We start from the raw sequence: 18,401 nt of genomic DNA, 5'->3' as shown, positions 1-18,401 counted from the left end.
GCAACCTGGGCTAGTGGCAGGAGTTCCTGCCCATGGCAGGAGTGGGAACAGAACAATAAATTGGGAAAGCAGGGCAGTGGGGCACAGTGGCTCTAAATGTCACATCAGACACTGCTGTGCTCACTGAGATTTAGGCTTTAATGTGCTGGATTCTGCTCCACACGACACAGGAGCTGTGCATCAGTGCACACCCTGCTGCATGTAAGATCAAAGTGTCTCTTCTTATCTCAAAGGAACCTTCAACAACAAGACAGTACAATTTGAAATCATGCAGCTACCAAATGCAGACAGAGATAAAGCTTGTCTCATTTAGCCCACTGCAACAAACACGGGGAAAAGGCAAAATATTGAGGTCAGTAAGCACATTCAATCCCACGGGACAACTGCACATCCAAAGGTGTGGCTCCTAGCACCCTCCCAGCTCCCAGTGGCTCCTGAAATGTTTCTGATTTGGGTCAGACCCAGCTCAGACAGCCAGTGAGGTGATGCCTTCCCAAGCAGTCTGGCCATCAGCTTTGTGTGAGTCCCTGCTGATTCCTCCTAGCAAGGAGCTGTCTCAGAGTCTGGCCCTGAGCAGGAGGAGCCACCATTCTGGGGGGCAGGGTTGTTGCACTGTCTCCTTCTTGTCCTCTGACCTCCTGAACACGGGGACCAGCTGGCCCAGCACCCCCAGCCTCCATTGACAGCAGCATCTGGAAAAGAAACAACAACAAAGCTGGAAAGGAGCACCAGAAACAAGCAGCTCTTTCCATGGGAAGAGCTGTCAGCTCCCATGAATTGTATCTGAATTTGACTCTGCCCCTGTCCACATCACTAACAGCACTCTGGAGTCATTAACAGTGAGGGATTGTTTCAGAGATGTTAATTCTCTGTGCAGCACTTGTGGTGTTTGTTCAAACTACACTTCAGGTAGACATGAAAGGGGGAGGGGGGAAAAAAGGAAATTAGCTTTATATGTGCTTGAAGGATGTTTCTCTCTTTGTCTTAGTCCAAGCCTAGATAGGAAACAGACCAACTAAACTCGTCTCAGCCACATTTCGAGGTGGTAGGGGCAGTGTTAGCACTTCAGTGAACAACAGCTTGACTATTCAGCTTTCCCTCCATTGCTTTTCCTATTACACTGATTCTTCTGGACCCTGAGCATGTGAGTGACATAAATTCAAAATACTGAGAATCACGGAGGCAACACATAAAAGGAGGAAATGGGAGCGAGAAATGAAGTTACAGTGTTGACAAATGGATGGACGTGAGCTTTGGGAGGCTTGGATGTGACTATGAGTGTGAAAAACAGACTGAAGCAAGGTGTCAGTGACTCCACCATTCAAGGCTCCATGGACTGCCTTGGAAATACCCAAAAATTGACCCCCTGTTGAGAGAAATCTTGGCTGAAAGGGCATTTCAGCCTGGCTCAGTTTGGACACAGCCATGCAGAATGAGTACTGGGTAAGGCTGTAAACAAAGCCAGTGATAAATGCAATGCATCAAATTGTGGGTTGGTGCCAGAGCTCTGGCTGCCTGAGATCTGGTATTATTTAGCATCTAAATTAATGAGCTGGAAGAAGTAAACAAAATGATTAAATTCATAGATGATCCTAAACTAGAAGGAGTTAAGAACATCAGTCAGGAGACAGCAGAGACATAAAGTGACCAAGAAGCATTAATAAATGCTTCAAAACAGAATAATAAGATTTTAAGATTGAAATGTACAGTAGCATATCTGGGGGAGAACAGTTTGCAACATGCTGGCTTTATCAAAGGGAAAAACTTAGCAAACAGAGCTGTTTCCTAAGGAGGAGACCTGAGGCTTTCCAGGGATTGTGAACTAGGCAGGAATTCCTATTTTGATCCAATTGCAAGGCATGTACATGCAAAAATTAACCCACCTCCTCAGGAGGGCACAGCAATTCAGAAAAGGGCAGGGAAAACTCATCTGTCCCCATTGCAGGGGCCCAGCTGGGTGCACTGGGCTGGGCAGACTGGGGCCAGCCAGGGCTGGCACCAGTCCCCATCCATCAGCTGCCAGCCCTGGGCACCCCTGGCCCAGCTGGGGCTGTCCCCTGGGCCCCTCTCACCTTGGCTCCTGCTGATCTCACAGGCGGTGCCGCGGGCGCCGAGGGGACACAGGCACTCACACTCTGCTCCTGAGAGCAAGCACAGCACAGATGGGGGGAATTACACACCTGGAGCCACACTTCCCAGCAGGCATCCACTCCTCCCCAGCACTTCATCTTCTGGGAGCAAGGGACAGTGGGTGAAATGGCATCATTTTTCTCCAGTGCTGAAGGGATCAATAGCAATAAACAGGGGAGCTGTGGCTGCCCTGCACCCACTGTCACCTCCCCTGACATTTGTTCCTGCCCTGCAGCTCAGCCTCAGACTCACTGCTGCAATTCCACAAGCCAGGGGACCACAGAGTCCTCCTGCTCTTCTGCAAAAGAGGTCACAGAATCCTGGAACGGTTTAGGTTGGGAGGGATCCTAAAGCTCAACCCATCCCCTGCCAGGGCAGGGACACCTTCCACTGTCCCAGGTGGCTCCAATCCCCATCCAGCCTGGCCTTGGACACTTCCAGGGATCCAGGGGCAACCACAGCTTCCCTGGGCACCCTGTGCCTCCCCACTCTCACAGCCAGGAATTCCTTCCCAACATCTCATCTAATCCTGCCTTCCCTGTGGCCTCCTCTGGACTCATTCCAGCAGCTCCTTTTAGTATTTGGGGTCTCAGATCTGGACACAGCACTGCAGGTGGAGAGAACTCTTGCTAAAGTGATAAAGAACCAACTGCAGCATCAAGAAAGAGCCACCAGGACAGGAATATCCTAACTTGGCTTTGTGGCAGAGGAAAAGCCCAATATCCCAGCTCTGGCTGCCCAGGGATGTGCATCCCTGGGGAACCTGGGGAAGAGTTCCCACTCAGGAAAATACATGGTCACTTAAAACCTTTGCTGAGGAGCTCCTAAATGAAATACTAACCTGGACTCAGCTCCTACAAAGTTATTTAAACAAAGGTCACCACGAGACAAATGCTTGAAGTGCTACAATCAGCTGCTGGTACCTGAAGTGATCATTTCTGCATTAGATACAATTTGATGATAACAATTCCCATCAGGACTTTTGCAGATGCAGATTGGAATTAAGCACTTGACAAAATGGTCCCTTTGTTAGAGGCTCTCATCACATCATATATCTCTTGTTTAGGCAGAGCAGTTTTCATTCAATTTATTTTTCCCCTTCATTTTTTAAATCACAGCCTGCCTACAGAGGAGGACAGCTTCTATCAGAAACAGGGGGAGGTGGTGGTGGTGATCACTGTGCTTGGCACTTATATGGGGCTTTTCATCTTCAAAACCCTTTTACAAACACTAATTAATGCTGAGACAGTAGTCACTTCTGCAGGAGGATCAAAACAAGGAGACTTAAAGATGTCAAGGATTTTTTTTTTAAATGCATAACTGAGAAGTAACAAATTCTTCTTTAAACTGATACAGATAATGGTCACTCCCATGACAAAGACACATCCCTTGGCTTTACAGTCTTCACTTACCAGGAATCTACAAACACAGCAACTTTGAAAACACAGAGTAATTCCCTGATAAAGAAACGACAGGAAAAACTAAAGAGCAACTTGCTTGCCACAGGCTCCCCACAAATTCCCAACTAATTTCCTTATGACTCTCTACATCCCCCTGAAAGGTGGCTGTGCTCAGGTGGGGTTGGGCTCTTTCAGCAGGCAGCACTGACAGGATCAGAGGACACAGTCTCAAGCTGTGCCAAGGAAAATAAATAATAAATTCTGAGATTCTTTATCTTATTAAAGATAAAGTTCTGGAATGCTCTGCCCAGGGAGGTGGTGGAGTCCCCATCCCTGGATGTGTTTAACAAAGCCTGGATGTGGCTCTGGGTGCCAGGGTCTGGCTGAGGTGTTGGGCTGGGTTGGACTCGATGATCTTGAAGATCTCTTCCAACCCAGTGATTCTGTGAATCCTGTGAACTCAATCAAGAGGGCAGGAAAGAGGAGCAGCCCCCTGTACCTCTCAGGAAGGGGATGCCATTCCCATGGCACGGAGCACAGCGACAGGAGCTGCTCTCCAGCTGGAACTCATCCAGAGCCCGGCGCAGGTTCTCCTTTATTTTCATGGAATCAGCCAAGTCAGAGGGAGTCACCAGCTCATACAGTGGCTCTGCCTAAAGGGAGGGGAGAAGCTGCATTAATTCCCAGTTAATTCCCATGCTTTAGTTCCCATGAGCATCCCAAGGCTGGGTGGTGGCACAGCTGGAGGGGGCAATGGAGGCTGTGTGGCACAAACTCCAGGCTTCCCATTGCAACGTGCTAAAATCTTGTGAACAGTGAGGCCACGATGTCAGGAACACTCCCAGGGATGCTCCCCTTGGTTTCAAACACCAGAGGAGCAACAAAATTTTTACTGTAACAAAATACAGCAGCCAGCCTGTTGGGTAAGAAACAGGCAAAGTTGCACAGGAGTTTCATTAAATCCTTTCTGATCCATTTTTCTGGTACAGACATTTTTAGATCAGATTTGCCCAGACTTACATTTTCTGAGTGAGCTCTTACTCTGATTTTGAAAGCATCCCCTAAAAACCATCCACAAAAATCCCCTCCTACAGCCCCCCAGCACAGCCAGAGGCACCAGACACAGGGATTCACACCAGCACTTCCACCTTCTCAATCCTGCATTTCAAGGCAGGTTTTTATCCTTATGGAGCCCAGAAAAGGGTTTCATTGCCTTCCAGGAGGGAGAGGATTTGATCTCCATCTGCAGATGGGGTCAGGGAGAGAAGACAAGGATGTGCACAGCACAGTGAACGTGCAGGACCAAGGAGACTTTGCTCACTCACTTATTTTCCTCCTGAGAACAAGGGAAAGTTAAAGTGGGGTGTCCATACTGCCAGTCACCCATTGCTGCCTGTGGGATGATAATTCCATGTGCCTTCAGAGGATCCATCCCAAATTCCCACCCTCACTGCAGGGACGCTGCCATGCAGCCCACACGCAGGAAGCATGAAAGATCACCCTCCTGCCAACACAGGCTCCAACCACAAGAACTAAAGAATGTTCCAATTAAAAAAAAAAAAAATCCTCATTTCCTGCTGGTGTACATCCACTCTTCATCAATTATCTGTGATCCATACTTTGCCTTTTGAATTCAGACCATACAAATGAGGAAATACACTAAGAGTGACCTGCCAAGTCCCTCCAGCAGATGATTTATGAACTGATTTGCTTTAGTTTTCCCTAACTAAGCATTCTTGGGCTGACATTTAGTCACACTCCACTGGTGCTTTTGATCTTCCAGCCCCACAGGGATATTGGTATGGAAATGAAGATACCAAATCCAAATTACATCTGCCTGAGGTTTTTCACTGGGCAGCCTGGTCAGTGATGCCAGGCAAGACAAAGAACACCTCAGTTCCTCATGGGAGGCTTTTCTGTGAGGGGGATTTGGTGCAGAGGGCTGCATTTCTCTTGTCTCCTGCCCTGAGACCTCCCAGTGCATTTCTGGAAAGCACCTCAGGGGCTGCAGCAAGGGCCAGATGGGCACTGGTTGTATTTCAAAAATGCTGATTTTTGCTTGCTTCACCTTTTTAGAATTCCTCTTTTCTTTTTCCCTTTACAAATGTGAAGATTTTTTGCCTAAAATTAAATTTTACAATGAAAAACAACTATAAGTCAACTTCCACCTCTACCACTCCAAACTCCTGTTTAAAAGGATGTTCTCTTGCACCTTTGTGCTATTCACTCATTTTGACATTACAGATGATGAGGCAGAATTGCTGCACACTTCTTCTTGCTTTTTTGCATTTCTAAAACTCTCCAGGGATCAAAAATCCTTGACTCTTCAAAGCCCAACTCCTGTTTTTAAGGTTCAGCTAATCTGCACAAACATCCAGGCATGCCCAATGAAAATGCACCTCAAAGAATGGTCACTGGTGCTCACAGAAGCTGATAAAGATCAAGGAAAATGGAAGCCCTTATAAAATACCTGCTGCCAGATGCAACTTTTGGTAAGTTATACATTGGTAAAACAGAAGATGATCGTCTGAATTGCCTGGCAGGCAGCAAGAAATGACATCTGCACAGCCAAGCTAAAGGGTTAAAGCTGTTTACTTTGTGTATTTCCAACCACAGCCCCTTTAAAGCATCCCACCTTTGCATTTCTGAACGCTCACTTAGAGAAGCTGCACAATAAGGTCTCTTGTCACTGACATATTTTATGAAAATCCTTTTACTAGGATTTTTCTTTTGAGAAGCTGAGAACCTTAAGAAAAGAAATGTAAACAATAACAATTTGATGGCTGTGGAATGCAGTCTGGAGATGGTTTACTAACAGGTGCATCTTTGATGGTTTACTGTAGATTGTTTTTACTTGACCACTCATGGTCCAGCTGTGTCAGACTCTGTTCAGTCACAAGATTTTATTATTCTTTCCTTTCTAGCCTTCTGATATCTCCTTTCTCTTTCTTTAGTACAGTTTTAGTATAGCATTTGTAATATAATTATAATATAATATCATATCATCTAATAAAATAATAAATCAACCTTCTGAAACATGGGAGTCAAGATTCTATTCTCATCTCTTCCCTCATCCTGGGGACCCACAAACCCCACCACAGTCTGTCATTCCTGGGTTTTTTTTTTTCCCCCTCTAAATCCTGCTTATTTAAACACAGAGTTCCCCAGGGAGCTCAGCTGGGGCTGGAGGAAGGGGAGGGTGCAGTACCTTCAGCTTTATGATCTCAGGGTTGTACTGCACAGCATCTCCCCACTGCTGCATGAGCTGGGCCGTGGGCAGGTCCTTGTGGGCCAGGGTGGTGATGTCTTCACTTGCTCCTCCACGGACCAGCACCTGGAAATCCTCCACAAACTGCTTCCTGGCAGTGCTGTCTGCAAAAATGCACTCAGGGGAGTGCCCAGCTGTGCCCACACTGTGCCACTGTGGGCTGCAGTTACCACTGACACCAAAACCGCTCCCATGCTGGAGCCGTCCCACCCGGAGGGAAAAGGGCCAGAGGTGCTGCTCACCTGCTGTCCTGCAAAGTGTGTCCTGTGTCCCTCCTGCTCCCCTGCAGGAATTCCCCAGCCTGCACCCTGCATCCCTCCCCTAAATTCCTTCCCCACGGTTTCAAGCTCACAGGTCCTTCCACAGCCCCACGCTCCTCACCGCCAGGAATATTCCCTGTTCTCCCCCATGGATTCCCAGGTGCACATTCCTGCTGTGCACACCCCCAGCTCCCCACGTCCCCAGAGGCTCCCACAGCACCATCATCTCCCTGTTTCCCCCATCAGGATGCAAAAGGAGGCGTGCTGGGTTGCCCTGCTGGGAGGTGGGGGTTGATATTTAACACAGAGCTGGCCAGGTGGGCGATGGCTGAGCAGATATTTCCTCTCTACAAAGAAAATCTTGGAAAAACCCCAAGCTCTGAGGTATTTCCCCCTCTGTTAAGCCAGGCTGGGGTTAGCCAGCAGACTCAAAAGTGGCTGTGAGGGAGTGGGGAAATATTTCAGGCAGGCAAGATGACAAAACCTTCCTTTCACTTTGACAAAGAAAGGAAATGGCACAAGTGTTTCGTGCTTACCTCCAATCTCTTTCAAAAGGGCTTTACAGCCAGCTGAATCTACTCCAAGCCCCACAGAGAATTTATCAAGATTCACAGCAATGTTAAAGCCCTTCTGTGCACATTTCTGGACATCTCTCAGAGAATAACCTAAATGCACAAAAAGTTTTAATACAATTATTTCATGTTTTATGTCCACGTACACAGAAAATGAGATTTGTAAGTATTTTTGCTTTAGGAAAAGAAAAGAAAGATATGATGAAGAAGGTTATTTTTTTAGGGGTTTTTTGTTACTTAACAGAACTATATGAAATGAAATCTCTACATTTTACAGAACTCAAAAGCCAAGTGAAAATGAGAGGTAAATGCTGGAAGAGGAGGATTTTAGTCACCCACCCAGCTCTGCTGGTTAAGCAGAGCTGCAGTGGGTAGGAAAACAGAGGATGTCTAAGCACAGACTACCCACCACCCCTCCCCACCCCCAGGCTAAGGTTTTTTAAGAGGAATAGATGAAATAGCTTTTCCTCCTTTTACCAGCTCACATCTCCAGTTCTCTTCTGCCAGAAGAGCCTTACTAAGTGCTACATGGAAATTCAGATTGGATACCAGGAAACATTTCTTCAAAAGGGTTATCAAGCCCTGGAAGAGGTTCCCCAGGGCAAGGTGGAGTCACCAACCCCAGAGGGATTCATGGGACATGTGGAGGTGGCACTTGGGGACATGGTTCAGTGGTGGCCTTGGCAGTGCTGGGTTAACAGCTGGACTCCCTGATCCTAGAGAGCTTTTCCAACCTAAAGGATTCCACAATTCTAAGATGTGGCAGATTGGATTCTGTGTGAGAGCACAGCAAGTACCAACCATGTCCCACAGGGTAGGATACCAGATCTGCAATAGAAAATTTCAGTTCCAGCACAAATATAATGAGGGATTTGAAGGGGAAAACCCGAATGCTCAGACTGGACCTACAAAAGAGAACTCACAGAGAACTTACAGCCCAGTTCAGCACTTGTGTGAAAACATTGTTATTGCTGCAGGATGCTGATCTGGCAGCAGACACTGAGCATTTTGATGCAAACAATAATACACTTTAGTTCAAACAAACATGGCCCACAGCAACAGCTGAGAAATTGGGAAACTCTGTTAGAATCTGAATACCTGAAATGTGAATCTAGATTCTGTCCCTCTCTCTGACTCCAGGGTAAGGAACTTCCCACACAGCAGAAGGACAAACAAGCAGAGTATTACACAGAGCAGAGCCCAGTAAATGCCTCTGCAAACAGAGAGCAGAGGCAGCTCCTCACCCCCCTGCCAATGAATAAATAATTGAGAGTGCAGCTATTGATTAATGTCACACTGCTCGCTCTGTCCTACACAGCAATCATCATTTCTCACAACAAAGGGAGCCAGGGCCAAAGAGCAGGAGCAATGTCAGGCACAGGAGTCACCCAGCACATTATTTACTGTTTCCTACATGCTGGAAAAGCTCTCCAGGCTAAAGGTGTTCCAAGACTGCCATTTGAAAGGCAGTGGAAAAAGAAACTTGGGTGAAGCTTTTCAAAGCTAACAGAAGTGTTAAGATCCACGATTCTCATTCATCTCAACATCTTGTCAGCCTCTAAAATGTGTTGTCCAAAATGCTTGCCACAGGGCTCTGTGAACTAAGCCCAGCCCATGATTTGAAAACCTCTTTATTCACTGCCAAGGAGCACCTCTATTCCCACATTTCCTGCAGGATTTCTTTGAGATGCTGTTGAGCCCTTCTCCCATCACCTCCCTGTTCCTCTCAGACCTGAGCCATCCTTGTATGCCTGCTCAGAGGTTTTCCCACCCAAAATCTGGCCCCAAAGTGTAGGAATGTGTCTCCTGTTGTCAGAGTGACAAAACTATCCTTCGTCCCCTTAAAAAGGAAAGAAGCCCAGAAGTTTCTCTCCTCAATTAGGTGAAAAGGGCATCTCATAGGCCTGGGGGACTTCACCTCAAACTTAAGGATAGCTAATTGGACAGGAGCCAAAAGTCCTGCGTGGGCAATTTACTAGAAAAAGAAGAGAACAAAGAAACTGATGGCTTTGGGGAGGTGTTTGACCAAGAGCAAGAACCTCTTGCACCTGGATTGATTTTTCCTCTGTAAAGAGTTTTGTTCTTTTGCCTTTTAATAAACCTTTTTGTTTCCAGCACTGCAACAGAAGCCATCCTGCTGATTTTCTGCCTCCAAGGGTAGCTGAGCTATCCTGGGTGTGAAACAAACCTCCAAGAGCTCACGACACCTGGCTCCAGGAGGCTCCAAAGCTCCTTCCCCACCATCAGCTGCACATACCTGCCTTCTGGAGCTCGTGGCCGTTCATGACCAAGGTGTACTCATAGATGCCCCCAAGGGTGGCCTCCTGGATGAAGTGTGTCCCAAAGTCCCGGAGCAGCTCCCGGTACTCCCCGTAGCTGTACTCGGCGGGGAGCCGCCGCAGCCGCCGCGCAAACTCGTGGTGCAGCATCAGGGCCCGGGGCTTCAGCTTGTAAACACCAACAGCCAGCTCAGCACGGGCGTGGAGGAACTTGCTGGACTGCAGGAAAGGCAGGAGAGCCCAGGAGCAGTGAGGGAGGTCGTTTTCAGGACAATGGAATTTGTTATTTGCGGTTAAACCATCAGCACTGCTCAGGATTTATTGATTTCACAGTTTCCAACTGGAAATCTCCAAGCTATTTTTCATCTCCTAAAAAAATCTCCTGTTTTTTGCAAAAGCAAAACTTTTAGTAGTAAGAGCTCCTGAGAGTCAGGCCACGAGTGGGACACAGGAAAAGGCAGGGCCCAGGTTCTGCTGTGGCACATCCAGAATGCAAGGACACCTCAGCACCCTGCAGGACTGCTTTACCCCTCATGAAACTTCATCTCTCACAAGCTCCCTCCTGAAAAATTCTCATATCTGAAATCATGATTTCTATGGGAAATGGTCATTCCCTGGCAGAGCCAGATTTATATTTCACAGACTTATCAAAACTGAAAGGAAAGAAAACACAAACACTCTCTCTCTCTCACATACACATATTTATATGGCTCTGGGTAGATATGTAAACATGGATATTTTTTTTCTCTCCCCTCTCTGGCATCAAAGTCTGGAAGAGAAAATGTCTTCCATTATGTTCAAAGGATTTAGTGCTCAGTTGTCTGGGCCAGCAGGACAAGCACATCAGGGAAGGGTCAGTATAGAATGCTGCAGCTTAAATAATAAAATCAGGACTTAATATTTGGTTTCTTTATGGGTATCTGTTGCAAATGCTTCTCATCAGCCTCTGATCTTGTTGTGAGAAATTCCATTTTGCAGGAAGCAAATGCAAGGAATACTTTGCCATTCCTGAGTACATTTTACACTGAAAGGAGACACAGATTGGTGACACTATTACACCACTGATATGAGCTGCCTTTGTTTATGGCAATAACAAATAAAAAAAAAATCAAATGATGGCAGTCATAGGAGTTACAGATTCAAGCTGAACAGGCTTTTCAGTTCCAATTTTTCACTACAAGCATTCAAAGGTGGATGCCCAGCAGGGCAGTGGACAGACCACACTGAGAATCAGAGAATTTCCACAGCTGGAAGAGACCCTCAAGCACCACTGAGTCCTCTCCACAAGTTGTGGCTGATTTCAAAGGCCAAGCAGCCCAGATCCTGGCTGAGAACTGAATGGAAAAGCTCCTGGATGCTGCAAACACAAAGGAAGGCACTGAGGGGGTAGTCAAGACTTGAACAAATGGCAGAATCCAGTTGGGGATTTATCCCAGTCCTGGCTGCTGGCCTGAGGAGGAGCCTCAAACCAACACACACACACTTACAAGGAAAACATTAACAGGGAATTAAGTGGAGCAGTGCTTACACTTGAAGAAAATCTTTTCATCCTCTGCATGAACTTCTTGAACCTCATGTCATTTGAATTGTAACCAAGTTCAAACACTTTTGGTATTTTTATACCGACACTGAAGCTTGACTGCGTGGCTTTTGCCTTCAGGACAGTGCTTTCATAATTTGAGTAGGAGTCATATTCAGTCATTGTAAATTCATATTTGCCTTTGGTCTAAACAGAAAGGAAAAACAACACATCTCATTTCCTGCACAGGGATTGTACACCTGAAGCGTGGGGAAGGAATGCAGACACAAATATACTTGTGAATTAATGCTTGCACTTTGAAGATGAAAAGCCTTGTATAATTGCAAAGCACTATTATTATTAACACAGGTACTTCAAGAATGCTTGATTTTACAGCAGCAGGAAAGCTCCCATCTCCTCCATACTGCAAGGTCCTCAGGCTTTCACTTAATACGTCAATCTTATGCAAAGAAGGTGAAATCTTAAACACAGGCATCAATTAAAGTACAAATTCTAAAAAGAAATGGTTTCCTAGTGGGCAGCACTCAAAACCATCATGCCATCAGAAGCACTAAGGTCGAATATATGATATTTGAAATACAGCTTTGATGCATGACAGGAACAAGTTTTCACACAAAGCTTGTGGTTTGTTCAACACCGTGGAGTGGGTGGGGCATGAGGATGTTCTAGAATAGGGTAAAAATCAGCCTGGTCCTACTGGGTGCCAAGAATTTTGTGATTTTTTTTTTTTTTTTTTTTTACAAACTGATCCAGCAATAAGCTTTGGGAACTAAACCCACTGGAATATGTGTGTGTAGGTTTCTTTGCAGGCACATCTGGCACGCACCTCTGGTGTGTAGCTTTCCACGTTGTAGGGCTTCCTGAACCTGGTGTCTCTGATGTAATGGGGAGAGCATCCCCCAGCATAGTACCTGTGATCTAGGACCAGCCCCTCCAAGCTGTTTGTGAAGATATTCAACCTGCAGGTGAAGCAGAACAGCAATGTTTTATGGTACCAGCAATTCAGAGCTAAACACTGAATGTCTTGGCTGAGAGAGGCAAAAGATTGTTTTGTTTGGCCACAGCTCTTTGTTTCACACTTCTTTATTCTGAAACCCCAAAAGAAAGCTTGGCCTCTTTCACTGTCCAACCAGCCCAGGTGCTGCAGAAGGACCTGACTAATAAGAAAGCAAAAGACAGAGTTGAATTTTGACACTTGCTGAATATAAATCACAATTTTCATCCCCCAGCTGTGGATGACACCAGTGTTACTGCCACCAGCACTGGCAGCTTCGTGGCCTTTACTGGAACTCTCCAGGAAGAGCAGAACAAACTGGATCAGCCAAACCCTCACTCCACCAGGCTGCTCACCCTGAGCACCCCCAAATATCCACAGCACCCATCAGAACCTTCAAAGGCAGCTTTGCTAATCCATGCCATCAACCCAGACTGATTTTTAATTCCCACTTCTTCATTCTGGTTTATCAGCCAAAATCTTTGCCAGGTTGGCCCAGGGGCAACCAGAGGTCAGCAGATCACAGTAAAAATTGTTGGGGAACAAGAAAAGAGGCACTCAAGCAACAGCTCAAGTAATCCTTGAAAGCACAGGCAGTTTTCCTTTGATTTCAGTGGATGATGGACAGAAACCTTATCTGCTCTTAGAAAGGATGCAGCACTGCAGTTTGTGGAGATGAGGAGATTAAACCCCATCACTGGCTTTTCCTATTGCTGCTGCTGGAGTGAAACTTCATCAAAAAAAACCCCACAAAAAACCATCAGCACTCCAGGACTCTGTTGGATCTGCCTCTCCTAAATTTGGGGAGAGAGGCTTGCATGATAATGACACTGAAGCTGTAAAAAAATAACTCTAATTTTAGAACAATCTGGGAAAAAAGGGAAGTCCACTAAAAGCAAATTACTGAGCAATTGTAGCTTCAAAGAGATGAGAAGCATGTTCCTATAATTGTCCAACATTATTTTTAATTTTGATTAAACTCAGAAGTACAAAGCATTAGCAATGACATGTGCAGAAGCCATATCTCCAGAGAATAATGAGAAAATTGTTTTTTTCTTGCAATATGATTTTCCTTTTTCTTTTTTTTAATGTAAAAAGCAATTTTTTCCCTGCAGAGTAAGAAAAAAAAACCCGTCTTTTCACACAGTCTGATCTTATAGAAAGTTGTCACAATCTTAGCCTGCAAAGGCTGAATCAATTCAGACTCAGATTTTAATCCCCACAGAGCTGCTAATATGCAGGTTTACCCTACCCTGCTCATAGAAAGCACAAAACTTCCACCACCTCTCAATGTCATGGAAGAAATCAAAAGAATTTGAACAGCTTTTCCCCTCCCCACCAAACCAGTACAGGGTGTAAGAATACAAACCCAAGGATTAATGGAATGATTTGGGTTAGGAGGGACCTTTTAAGGACATTTAGTCCCAACCTCTGACATGGGCAGAGACACCTCTCACTATCCCAGGCTGCTCCAAGCCATGTCCAGCCTGGCCTTGGACACTTCCAGGGATCCAGGGGCAGCCACAGCTTCTCTGGGCCCCCTGTGCCAGGGCCTCACCACTCTCACAGGAGTGAATTTATTCCCAATACCCCATCTAACCCTGTTCTCTGGCAATGGGAAGCCATTCCCCCTTGTCCTGTCCCTCCAGGCCCTTGTAAATCACCTCTCTCCATCTCTGTTCCCTCCTTCAGGTGAAAGGCTGCAATGGGGTCACCCCAGAGCCTTCTCTTCTCCAGGCTGACCAACCCCAATTCCCTCAGCCTTCCCTCTTAGCAGAGCTGCTCCATCTCTCTCACCAACCTGGTGACCTTCTCTGGACTTGCTCCAAGAGGTCAATGTCCCCCAGGCTTTGGATCAGGTTCCTGGATCCCAGCTCACTCCTGGATACAGCTCCAGCTTTCCTCTGTTCAGGGTTTGTCTGAAGCCACCCTAGATCATGCTCAGCCCTAAGTAAGAGAGCATCTCACCGAAGTCACAGCCTTACCCTTTTGCCAGGTTCTCTATTCCCCAGTACTCTTCCATCTTCTGGTCACATTTCCTGAACACTTTTTTGCAGTTTTTCTCATCTGATTGGTCCCCACAGTCGTCATCCCCATTGCAGAGCAGCCTCCGTGCAATGCACCTACCTAGGATGGAAGGGGAAAGTCACCCAGGAAACAATCTGTGATCACACTCCCTGACGTGGAGTCCAGGAGCAAAACAAAAAAAATCCTGGAATGAATGGTTCTAGCTGGAAAAAAATAAATCTAGCTGGAAATAAATCTAGCTGGAAAAAAAATAAATCCTTCTCTATCTGCACGGATCTCCAAATTCCATCTGCTCAGTTTCAATCTTAAACTTCCTTGTTCATCTTAGGCACAATTATTAAAAGTATAAAAAAAGTACCGAATGTTTTTGGTGATTTTTTTATTTTGAGAGAGGAAACATGCTGTTTCAGCAGGCCTTGTATATGGAATTGTTTTCTTTCTCTCTCCCCATGCCCACAATTACTGAGTGTTTTCAGTCTCACCAAAACACTGGAAGATGCAGAGCAGAGGCTTTTCCTTTGCCCCATCTCATGTGCTGAGCTCCTCTTGCTGTCCCTTGTGCTACAGATTTTGCTGACATAACCAGGTTACAATTTCCTGCTGGGAGGTTCCAAAGATGGCTAACACTCACTGACACAAACACAAGCACGGAAGGAGCCAGGTCAGTTCCTGGCATCCCTCTGCCCCAGCAAACTCCTGTAGAAGCCCAAAGTTCAGCACAGTGGCATCAGAAGTGATACCTGAGCAGATCCTTACCTGTAACTGCACAGACAAACCCATCACAGCGAGCTCTGCTCCTGCAAGGGCTGTTTGTGACACACTCCTCAGCTTCCCTGTCAGAGCCATCACAGGGATCTCCACTGAACTGAGAGGGCTGTTCCAGGCGGGCAAATCTGTACTGTGATGAAGTAAAAAATATTGACTCAAGTGCACAGAAATGGTGAATTTTATGCTTCTCTGGTTGAAAAACAAACTTTGTGTCGCCGGGATCTGATCTAAGCGCGCTCTGTCACATTAAAAGAGAAAAGTGTCAGCACACAAGTGTGAAGTTGTTATTTGCCTCTTTTCAAAGGTTTCTGATCTGCGACAGTTTTAATTTTACTGAGGAAGGGTTGAGGATTGGGAGGGATGAAGGAAAGTTTGCTTTTCTTTGACAGTTTGTTTAAATGAGCCTGACAGTGCAGTGTGGGACTTTGCAAGAGTAAGGAAGGATCCAGTCCCATCTCCTCTCTTTCAATTAGTGCTGGTAACGACATCCCTTGTTATTTTCTGTCAGTGTATTTACTTGCCCCTCTGTATCATTAGGGACTTTTTTCCGCCCACAACACTGCTGTGAAGCAGTCAATTACTCCATCCAATATGTTGTCCCTCCTTTTTTCCCTGGCTTCTGAGATTAACTCTGATACGAAGCTTCACTCTCCCCCCAACTCCCATCACTGGTTATAAGCCTGGGAACAGCTTCTCCAACTTGTTAGCAGAGGTCTCTCTAGCAACGGGGATTTTGCTCTTCACGCTGTTGGGATCATTACTTTCATTTGATGGGGCTTCTCGGGTGGAAAATGCTGGCTGGCTGACAAGGAAAAAGCATCTTAATCCTGAGAGGCACCGAGTGTCTCCAGGTCCCACAGGGCACCATTAGTGGGGAAGGTGCCTTGCACTGATGATGGAAAGTAAGAACTGTGTTTGTAAGTCCCTGCAAAGCCTGGCCTTACACCTTCTCAGGACAGTGAGGCACCCTGGAAAGCATTGGAATTACTGGGGTTGGTGAGCTGAAGAGCTAAAAGCCACCTGAAAGGAAAACCTACGGTCTCACCTGTACAGGGCTTTCCTCATCAGCCCCCCTCAGTTTGCCCAACCCCATGGACAAAAAGGACACAACTCAAGGAGGTCCCACCTCCTGGTTTCTCAGTGGTCCCCAGGGCACAGACACTCACCCTTTTCTTCTGGCAGGGGTCACACTTGCTCCAGGAGGACCAGGAGGAGAGGATGCAGTCGCGGGGCTGAGGCGGGATACTCGCGGAGCGGGCGTGCCTGCCCCTGGCCACTCTGGGGCTCGGGGACTCCTGGCCACTGTGTCCAACAACATGAGAGCTTCAGGCTGTGAAACTGTGAGCTCTGAGGACCTGGCCCCTCAGCCTAGGCCTGTGTGAAACCTCACACCAAGGAGAACTAACACTTGTTAGATCTCACCACACCTTGCATGCAACCTCTGGATTCCAGTCCTCATCCCGATGGCATTCATTCCACTGGCCCTCATTCTGTAAAAACCTGATCCACTCTCCAGTGCCTGCATGGGAAACTAAACCTATGGTCCACCAATCTGGGCTTCACCTCAGGCTGTGCAAGCAGTAAAACCTTCAGCACCAGCTGCTGCCCTCACTCCGTGGCTCCAAGGTCACACACCTCCATGATGAACATCAGTCCCAAGAAAAGGCCTGGCACGCACTCACCATTTCTCAAAACCAGGCTTAAGTGCCTCTCTTTGCCCAGCAGCCCATTTTCCCCCAAGCTGGCCAAAGGCACTGGTCTTAGACTCTACTCTCAGTTCATGGTCATTAACCCATTAATCCCTTTCAACCCAGTAAAGAACCTGAACCCCAAGTGTGAGCCCTTACTGCTCAGCCCAGCCACCCTCATGTGACAGCTGTCTCCAAGGTTTCCACCATACCACAGTCAAAATGCTTCCTCCTATTTTGGTGGATTCAGGATTTCTGATTAAATCCTTGTCCCAGACAAATGCTCTCTTGTTGCACCTTCTTCAAGTGGGGAGCTTTAGTAAAATGTTGACAATTAGTTTCTTTTCATACCCAGTTTGACAAGGAAACTACCACAGTGATGTTCCCAATTCTTCCACCCTGCCAAGGAACAGCATCAGCTGAAGCTTTAAGTATGATTTACTGCCTGGCATGGGGTTCCCATTAGAGCATATTAAAAATCACACTGAATAAAGGAATTACAAAACCTCATCAGCTTGCTGAGGCATGAAATCAAAGCTCAAAGTTCAGAGAACAGTGCAAAAATATAGTTAGATTGGAAAGATTACAAGATGCAGTTCTCTGAAGCAGCAACATCTATTACACCAGCAGAGAAAGGAACGGCTCTCAGCCACATTCTCACCACTCCTGCACTTGAAGAGCCACCCCCTGTGTGCCCAGCCCTCTGAGGGGCAGCCAGCACGGAAGGAGGCTGCATGTTCAACCAATTCCACGTTACAACACGAGCGTGGCAATTTGTCAGCTCCAATTCATCCCCAGGACTGCTCCTCTGAAGGCAGAAACGCCGCCGCCCTCCGCCACTTCCAAACGCCGCCTTTTGCCATTCATTAGAGACTCAGAAATCACTCACGACAGCAACTACAGCCCCTACAACACCCAAGCCTGTGCTGATCCTGGTGGTTTCTCCTGCCACCCCCTGCATGTGCCTCCAGAAGCTCTCACTCACCCAGAGCCATGAGCAGTGTGGGTGCCCAGCACGGCACAGAGCAGCAGCAGCAGTTGGATGCTCATCGCTCCGAGGTACTGCTGCAGGTCCCACACCACCAACAACCCACCCTGCCTGCTGTGGGGGCTTGAACAGGGTTCAAGCACAAAAAGAGGAACTGCAGAGCTGCTCTGCCCCCCTGCAAACAGCAGATGACCCAGCACCTGGCAGGCTCACAAGGTAAACGCTGCAGTGGTTAGCACACGGCTTTCCCGAGGAGAGCAAAGCTCTGCCTGGGAGCAATCTGCACCTTCCTTTGTAATGCTCCTTTCAAGGGATGGGGGAAATGAATATTTCAAGAAATGAAACATATTTGAGTCTTGGCAAGAAGGAAGTGATAAGTAAACTCAAGTCGGCTTTCTAGGAAGAGAGTGCAGAATCATTTATTTATTGCTGCTTTTCATGTCTGTCTTCCAGAGGAAGGTCAGACACGAGGCATAAGCACTTACT

General features: G+C 46.9%; 1 protein-coding gene across 4 annotated transcripts; it reads right to left on the bottom strand.

Annotated features, from left to right (window-relative positions):
- Positions 1–115: 115 nt before the first annotated feature.
- On the bottom strand, positions 116–18,106 carry C8B (complement C8 beta chain). Of its 4 annotated transcripts, XM_009088925.4 has the most exons (12): positions 17,913–18,105; positions 16,406–16,541; positions 15,228–15,369; positions 14,429–14,570; positions 12,276–12,408; positions 11,438–11,635; positions 9,888–10,128; positions 7,595–7,723; positions 6,739–6,902; positions 4,030–4,183; positions 2,073–2,141; positions 116–692 (listed from the first exon to the last, which is right to left on the bottom strand). In XM_009088925.4, exons 1-12 carry the CDS (start codon positions 17,975–17,977, stop codon positions 541–543), a joined length of 1,725 nt encoding a protein of 574 aa, XP_009087173.3. In that variant the 5' UTR covers positions 17,978–18,105; the 3' UTR covers positions 116–540. The 4 variants fall into 4 exon arrangements, with proteins under 4 accessions (XP_009087173.3, XP_030082545.2, XP_050833232.1 ...); XM_030226685.2 differs by lacking the exon at positions 2,073–2,141 and having other exon boundaries at positions 17,913–18,106; XM_050977275.1 differs by lacking the exon at positions 11,438–11,635 and having other exon boundaries at positions 17,913–18,106.
- Between the last annotated feature and the right edge of the window lie 295 nt (positions 18,107–18,401).

The sequence above is a fragment of the Serinus canaria genome, chromosome 8 (genome assembly GCF_022539315.1).
Source record: "Serinus canaria isolate serCan28SL12 chromosome 8, serCan2020, whole genome shotgun sequence".
NCBI classification, from domain to species: Eukaryota; Metazoa; Chordata; class Aves; order Passeriformes; family Fringillidae; genus Serinus; species Serinus canaria.
This window is presented reverse-complemented; position numbering and strand designations above follow the sequence as displayed.

What these genes read in the sequence shown, in the direction of transcription:
- C8B (XM_009088925.4), bottom strand. Translation starts at nt 17,977, where the DNA reads ATGAGCATCCAACTGCTGCTGCTGCTCTGTGCCGTGCTGGGCACCCAC. An exon ending in ATAGAGAACCTGGCAAAAGG is followed by an intron (nt 12,409 to 14,428) that starts GTAAGGCTGTGA and finishes CTTCACCTGCAG; the next exon opens with GTTGAATATCTTCACAAACA. An exon ending in TGGAAAGCTACACACCAGAG is followed by an intron (nt 11,636 to 12,275) that starts GTGCGTGCCAGA and finishes CTTTCTGTTTAG; the next exon opens with ACCAAAGGCAAATATGAATT.